The 8,646-nt window shown below is 41.3% G+C and overlaps 1 protein-coding gene across 1 annotated transcript in view; it reads right to left on the bottom strand.

Annotated features, from left to right (window-relative positions):
• The window catches only part of celf2 (cugbp, Elav-like family member 2), a gene marked incomplete in the record, with an annotated part of 193,632 nt that overhangs the window by 149,053 nt on the left and 35,933 nt on the right, over nucleotides 1-8,646 (bottom strand). Inside the window, 1 exon segment of the mRNA XM_035675514.1 lies at nucleotides 4,632-4,667. Coding sequence (XP_035531407.1) covers nucleotides 4,632-4,667 — 36 coding nt within the window.

Raw genomic sequence — 8,646 nt, forward strand, 5'->3', positions numbered from 1 at the left:
TTTGACGAAGAAGATTAAAAAACTGTGACAGAAAAATGATAAGAAGCCGGCGCTTATAAATCATAAATTAAATTAAAAAAAACAAAATGGACAAATACAGTGAAAAAAAAACTATTTATTTAATTTATAAGTAAAAGTAATTTTGGAACCTAACAATAACAGGCCAATGTAAATTTTAAAAATGCTCTTAGGTTTAGAGACCATGTAAATGTGTGTTGTCGTTGTTGTGTGTGGTGCCAGGAGAGAGTTTTGTGTTGTAATTAGGTTTTATTCCTTCAAGAAACCAATTGTGTTCCGGTCAAATGTCTGAACACACCACAAAGAAGTTTAAAGCCTCCGAGCCACTAATTAAATTGTTTCAACCTGCCACCCTTTGTGTGTGTGTGTGTGAGTGAGTGAGTGAGTGTGTGTGTGTGTGTGTGTGTGTGTGTGTGTGTGTGTGTGTGTGTCTTGTCCACAAATTGAACCTGTGTCACTCAGAGAGAAAGAAAATGTTCCTCAGAGAGAAAAGACAGATTGCGAGAAGAAGCGAAGGGAGAAAAGATGTCTAAACGTCCATCCAGCTCTCTGCAGACACACTCTCCCCTCTCCTTCCTTCCTTCCTCCCCTCCTCCCCCCTCTGTCCCTCCCCGTCATTAGCAGCTCTTCATAATTCATGTGTTTGGATGAAAAATGGATGAACAGCGAGCATGACACTGGCACAGCCTCCCACAATTAAAGACCCAGTGAGAATTTCAATCCCACTTTTACTGCTGCGACAATGGAAGTTCACACACAGGCAGTAGGTGTGGGACGGTTGGAATCCCGAGACCAGGAGGGAGAAGGTAGGGGCACATATCCTCACTTACCTCTAGTGGGGCCATCCATCCTTTCTCCACTCAGCAACAAAAATTGTCCTGTTTAATTCTGTTATGTTGAAAGATTTGGTGACACTGATTTGCAGTTTGTGGTGCGCTCAAGACATCTGCAAGTAATGTTGATAAGGCAGTGAACTAAGTTCTGGATATAAGAGACAAAATAATCTTAGCTCGAGTCCCACTCAGTCGAACTTTGGAACCATGGAACCATCTTTAAAGCGAGACAGGGGTTTTGATTTTTCCCGCTGATACGACCACTTGTTCACACCTCACCACCATCATACACACTTTGGTCACAAAGGCTATGAAAAAGGTAGTAAATGGACCTTGAGTTGAGATTAGGTCGACAACAAGCAACAGGTTTTAGATCTGGATATCTCAAAACCTACAACAGGGACAATCTACAAGGCTACATTCCACTAGAGCTAAGTGTCTAAGGTGGTAAACTATGAACGTACAGCAGGCTGCTGCTACGAGACAAAGAGAAGGAGCAGAAGAGTAACAGACACATATTGAGGTCTTTGTCAGGCCTGTGAGATCATCATAGTGTTTTTCTATGAAAATCTGCATCACTCTCCTGATTGGCAGAAAGCAAGCAGTCATCATGTTTACTCTTCGTTTAAGTTGTCAAATGACGGTGCATTTTTGCCAGTTATGCTGACTGGGAGCGTTTTTCGAAAGCCCGTCTTCCAGACCGCAACTCTCGTCGGACATTTTCTCACTGGGGGATAAATTAGAGCTCAGGAAGGAGCCTTTAACACTGATAACTGTCACTGCTGAAGAGAGAGAATACTTCAGCCAGTGTCGTCTGACTGCAGTGAGCCTGCTCCCCTCTCATAAATATTCAGATGTGGGAATACTGGGGGAGGCGGGGCCAGAAGCGGCGCACCGAGCAGTCGCCGTAGTGAGGGACCGCTGTTGTCATGTGGCAACCGGGGAGGCAATAACGGACGCAGCGTACCGGGACGCCACATTGTGTGAATCCCTGTAATTACAGTCTCTGCTGTCTATGTGTGTCTGGCTCTGTAAACAGGAAGTGTGTGTGCATTTGTGCGTCTAGCACACACCTGTAGCCCTCGTGCCAAAGAGGAACTTGAGGCCTTGAGAGAGCTGTTGTATCTGTTCCACTCGTGAGCTGATGCTATTCATACACTAATCAACGCTTGTTTATGCCGATTTGTGTATTTTTTTGGGTGCTACGGTGGTACGTGCACATGCGTGCGCGAGTGCAGTGTCCTCTCCATCTCAGGAGGTCATGTCAGAGCCAATAGTGGGTTTGCGGCTCATAATGACCGATGCTGAAAGGCATCCGTGGAGCCATGCTCGCTAATTATCAGCTGTGTGCCTTCAAAGAACATTATCAGCACAAAGACCTGCAATTATACAGATACTCGCACACACACTCATATACACGCTCACAATCCCTTCACACCCTTTATCACCCCTGTTTCCGGCATCAACTCTTCCTCCTCCCAAACTGTCTTCTTTTCTCTTGATCGTTGTTGTCTTCTCTCTTATTTAAAACTCTACTCCCTTTTTCCTCCTTCTCTCAACCCCTTTCATTTTTAACGCCTTTTCTCTACTCCCTACGACTCCCATGACCCTCTTTTCTTCCATCCCTACTCCATCTTTCCAAACTGTTTTCATTTCCTGTGGTCCGTTTATCCATCCCCATCCTCCTGATTCCAACCCTATCCTCTCTTTCAGCTCCCTTGTTTCCACTTTTCCTATCTCTTTCTCCCCACCCCCCTTCCTCCTCGTCCTCCTCCTCCTCCTAGCTTCTCTTCCTCCTCCTGGCCCAAAACAGACACTTAAATAACGAGCCGGGTGTCAGTCAAACCGCCAGAGAGCTTCATTAGAGGAGGAGAGCGCACAGGATCAAATTACACGCCCAGTTCTCTTTTGTGTGATTGTGTGTGTGTGTGTGTGGGTTGTGTTGTGTTGTGTGTGTGTGTTTGCAGGGGATTGTGGGGGGTCGGCGGCGGTGGTGAAGGCAGAGAGGAAGTAAACACACGTTGTGGAATGACGCAGCTGTGTGGCGGATTAGCGTGTAACACACATCGTTTGTGTGTGTGTGAGCTCATGCGCCAGCCACAGCCTCGCCTGTTTTCTCCAATCAGAGAGAAAAACAAAAGCAAACTATTTTGCCTAATTATTAACAGCCACAGTCGTCGTCTCGTTCTTTTCCTCCTGTGTTTTGCTTCTTCTCCGCCGGCGTCTCGTTTCTCTGCAGAATCTTGCTTTTGATCTGAGCTGATTTACCTGCTGGGTTTGCCTATGAATACCATCAGGCGCAGCTTTAGACTGATACTATATAGGGACTCTGTTATTAAAAATCAATATCATCCAGCTCTGTTATGAGAAAATGATGCAGACTTTTGTAGAATCGATCATCATAGAACATTTTATCACATTTCTTCCTGCACTAACAAAGTATCAAGTACTTATTTAGAGGTTAAATTGATAAAAACAACAATACTTACTTAAAGGACTACATCAGTGGTTGGACATGATTCAGCCCATTAAAATCACATATTCTTTACATTACAGCTGCATATTTTCCATATACGAAACTTTTTAAATGGGTTTCTTACCATTAGCCATTAGATGCAGTTCATTTCATTACAGAATAAAAATCAGCTTGCACTTTAAGATGGCTCGTAGTAGGTAATCCATCACTGTGAACACGTCACCTTTGTTAGAATGAATCCATTGTAGTTTATTTGTCCTCTGAATTAGATGCAGCTTTACTGACAAACAAAGCGTCATTCAAAACATACCAGAATAAAAGAGAATCTATTCATCTAAACTAGTCAGAAAAGTGCATGCGCACAGTCTACTCAGTTACACCAAAATAAATCAGTGTCACCTAAATATTAAGTGTTAAAAAGCAAAAAAAATCTCATCCTTTTCTTTTGTGAGTTAAGTATTTAAATGGCAAATTTGCCCAAATTACAACACCTAAAACAAATGTAACAAATTATAATGGTAAATGATTCTACTTAGAGCCACATCTGCTGATGCATTATTGATCCTATAAATGTTTATGAGATGTTCTATTACTAGGGCCTTTAGGGTCAATAACACTTTATACTACCTGTGATATTTAACAAGTGCAACAGTAAGCATTACCTGTGATTATAATCCAGATCATGAAGCATTATAGGTGCATTATAATGCTTTAGTGTTCCTATAATGTTAAATGGATTGAAAATTAAGTGAAAAAGTGTTCCTACTCCTGTTTTCCCCACTACTACCTCCCTCCTTGCGGGAAGAAATGGGGGGGGGGGCATTGATGGTTTTCAGGGCAGGATATTCGTTCTTTTCCTGTTAACTCTGCCTCAGATGAGAAATAGGTACTGCTATTTTAAGATCAGCCCTTATTTAAACCTTCTCCCTTTCTCCCCTCCCCTCGCTTGATCTGTCGCTCTGTCGCCAAAGGGTTTAGTTTAATGACCCTCCTCGGCCGTAGATCTGAGCCGCGTCACATCTCTCCTCTCCAATTTCCCTTTTCTCTTTCCCTTCATTTCTCTCTCTCTCTTTACTAACCACCACCTCCTCTCTTCTTCCTCCTGCCCTTCTACGTTGGCCCCTCAACAACACCGCCAACACCATTCCAGCGTTGAAGCTAAAACGCCTGTTGATGTAGTCAGTGTTTGGTCGAAGCCTGGAGATACACTGCATACCTCACTGAGGATCAGGCCGAAGGAATGAGAAGGAGTGAGGGGTAAAAGGGAATAAGAGAGAAAAATAATAAAATATGTATAACAGTACCTTTGTATCGGCCCAGAGAGGTCACTGGCGTCCTGCCTGCAAGACAAAAAGAAACAGATAAGATTTGAGAAAAGATGTAAAAAAAAGTATATATTAAAAAACAAAAATTTAAAAGAATATATCGTTAGTAACATAAAGTGCATATTCATTGTCAAAGACGGGATGTTTACAAAGGTAAGCATCTCATTCCCACTAATTGAGATCCTAATTCTCTCGTTTTACACTGATGACATTCTGCTGTCAGTATGTATGCATCAGTATGGTCACCGGTACAAAATCTCCTCCCTGCTGGAAGTGACTAACACAAAAAAGGCAGCAACTATATTTGCTTTACAGAAAAAAAGTCTGTGATCATATGTATATAATGTTGCATATTTTTACAACATTATTTAAACATAATCAGAAGTTGCAGCAAGACGATTTAATAAAACCACATATTAACATATATATTGCATGTCCCGACGCAGTACAGGGTGCAGCCCTTTTTCCAACCCTGTTCCTGCCACATTTTCTATGTACCCCACTTCACCCATAAGGTGTGTTTCCAAACTGAAATTATGGAACCGCAGAGGAGTTTCGCAGCTTACACTTTACTTTAGCTACTTTTTAACAGTGGAAGTAAAACAGTTGGGCGCAGATGAAGGCAGTGGAAATATGATACAAATCACATAACATACTGGATACACACATACACATACACACTGAGCCATCTAAATAGTAAATTGGTCTTGTCTGTCCTTGGGAAGAGTAGAGAAATGTGTTCGTTCCACTGGGTTTTCTCCATAATTCCCTGCTGTTTCCTCTTTCTCCTTCCCTTTTTGTTTTATCCCTTCCTCCAATCCTCTGTTCCTCTTCCACTGCATGTAAATAAATTGGTCCCCAGGCCCCACCACTAGACACTGTGTGTGTGTTTGTGTGCACCAGCACTATACTCATTGCAAGACACACAAACACACAACCCCCCAGAGCTCAGAGCTGCACCGAATTAGCCTGGGTTTTATGTCACAGAGGTAAATAAAATAATAATGAATTGACACTCTCATTAATAACCACTGTGTGTGTGTGTGCGTGTGTGTGTGTGTGTAAGAGAGAGAAAAGGAGTATGTGTGTATTATGATGAAATGCTGAGAAAAAACTCCTTGCTCCTCCTCAACACAGTGGCCAATCACTGCTATCGCCACTCTTTGCATTTCAAAGACACGCTCTTGTCTGTTTCATCTTCGACCACAGAACACTCATCCTCTTATCCTGCTACACCTACACACACACACGCACATACACACACGCAATAGCCACCTCCGCTTCAGTCCATTTTCCCAATGCCATGAATTATGAAAAAGGGTAAATGGAACATCAAACACACACTGCTCGCACTCACCGGTTTACACACCACATACACACACATACAAAGAAGACACTAATAAAGGACTACACATAAAACTCCACCACACACACCATCTCTCATATTTTTTAATCTACACACATATATACAAGCAAAACGCTTACACTTCACGGTTCTTATTACTTATGTATATTACGGCTGGATGTTAAAACATTCACTGCCGTTAAAATGTAACAGAAACAGTTATAAAGACCCTAATAAAACTTCATTAGAGTAACTTTATGAGCATGGAGACACTAAAGACTCAGTCAAGCTACCAAGAGCTCCTCTTATTTAGTTCATATTTAGTTATGGATGATGAAATCTGACTAACCCAAAGCAACAGGATCTTACATTCAAGTTCGAAGTCTGGGATTTTAAAAACTGCAATAGTCATCAGTTATGTGTCTAAATCTGATTAACCTAAACAAAATTAATTTCAGAAGGAATTTACTCACATGCTCAGTTAAAAAGTAGTATATTTTTCTCCTTGTTTCTTACTGTTTCACAGGAAGTGACAATGAAGACAATGACTCAATGACGCAACAAAATTCCCAAAGCAAAGTGAACTGGCGTTGAGAGTATGGATTCAGGTAGTGTTTTGAAACTTCTATGTGGTTTGTTTTTGCACTGCGGTTCCCAGAGATGACCTGTCAGTCAAACCGCCTGGCCTCAGATGTTAGTGTTTTTTCTCTTTCTTTATCTGCTGGCTAACCCTACTGATGCTAACTGACACATTCTTCTTCTTCTTTTTTTCTAATGAAGTCAGACTGATGATGGATTTAATGCTCCTTTAGTGGTTAAGAACATGCCAACCCACTGGACTACCTCAAAAAAAGCTAACTTTAGAGTCTAAAATGTCTTTAAAAAGGTTAATCTAGACTGTTTTACTTTATTGTTCTACATTGCAACAGTAGAGTAACTCTGTCATGTTAGCCATTTGCTAACATGACAAATGTTTAGGAGCAATAATCCAGCTCTGCCTTTTCTAAATACCCTTTGAAATCCAATTAAATTATGTCGAAAAAGCCCTGGCACAAGGTTTAAAACAAGGCTGTTTGTCCAAGTTCCTAACAATTAATGGCATTTTGGAAATACATGGTTTTTATAGAACATTTGTTTGTGTGGAAATGTCTTAAAAAAAGCTTTTTCAAAAATTATAAATTACTGTGTGAACTTTGTTATTGCACAAGAGACCATTTTAGGTCTGGACAGTATCTTACCCTTTTAACATTTTCCTCCAACCAAATCTTATTAGCTGGCTTACAGGGCCACTTAAAAAATAAACATGTCTCTTTAGTCTGCAAGTGATAACTTTATTGAAAACAAAAAAGCTTTTAGGCCTGATTTCGAAAGTATCAATTGCCCTTTGTTGGTCTGCATAAGTCAAGCCGACAAGATTTGGGTCAGAATTGATCACTGGGATGAAAACAGATGGGAAAACAGCGTCCAGGTGGAAACAAGCCAGACTTATGCTTCACGACGGACAGCTTTTTGGCGTCGTGTATGAACCAGAGCACAAACTCCTGCAGGCCTCACTCCGCTGCAGGCCTGGCGAAGACGCAAAACGAAGCTGAAATGTGAGGGACTCCTCGGGTGACAGTGCCAGAGCCGTCGCAAAGACGGAGCAGGTGGCGGGACCCGGCGAGTACCATGGGCATATTTGGACACCAACACACACACAAATCTGACAAAAACACACACATATACACACTCACACACAGTGCATCAGTACTACATGAAGGGAGACACCATGAGCCAGCTGTCACGGCACTTCTAAACACCATCGATGACAAGAGCATTCCCACGTTGGAGCTTTTAAAGTGATTTCCCCTCTGTCTCTCTCTTTTTAATAAACACACACCCAAACAGATATTGGAAGTGACATGGATGCTTCTATTATGTAGTGAAACATGAGATACCGTGTTGATACTCTTATGGGATTGGTGTTAACCCGTTATCAATGGCACAAGAAACCAGGTTACAGGGAGAAACCAGGTTACAGAAGAAAATCAGAGAATGAGTTCACATGCACTGCAGTAACCTGATTACGGCAAAACCTGCAGCACGATGTATCTGATTTTTAGTGTTCAGCTGCGAAAATCAACTTACACACAAAGAAACTATTATTCTTCTTGCTGACATTGGTTTCGGTTTCAAAATTTGGGGTTTAAAGGGTTAGTTCACCCAAATTGCATACACCTCTAATTCTGGAAACACAAGTGGCTGTAGAAATTTTTAAATGTTTAGTAGTAAAATAAATTTGTATGACTACCTGTTTCTGTATGATGTTTCCTTTCATCTAGCCATAGCAAAACCTTTCCTTGTCTGAAGTCATGTCATGTTATGACTATACATGGCCAAGAAAATAGGGTTCCTTAGCAGAACTCTACCTTCAGAATTCTGGTTTCTTGAAATACTGATTATGGAAACTGGATGGATGTCTCATTTATATCAGTCCTGATATTGACAAGTTACTGCAGATTGCATGAATGTTTGTGGTTTCAGTCAACATATCAAAGGTCAGACTCAAATATATACTCAGTTGTCACTTTATCTTATTTACCTAGCTAAAACTAATGCAGTCTTATCAGAATCAGAATCAGAATCAGAAATACTTTAATAATCCCCGTG

This window comes from Morone saxatilis, unplaced genomic scaffold (genome assembly GCF_004916995.1).
Source record: "Morone saxatilis isolate NCDOM2014 unplaced genomic scaffold, NCSU_SB_2.0 Contig10, whole genome shotgun sequence".
Lineage (NCBI taxonomy): Eukaryota > Metazoa > Chordata > Actinopteri > Moronidae > Morone > Morone saxatilis.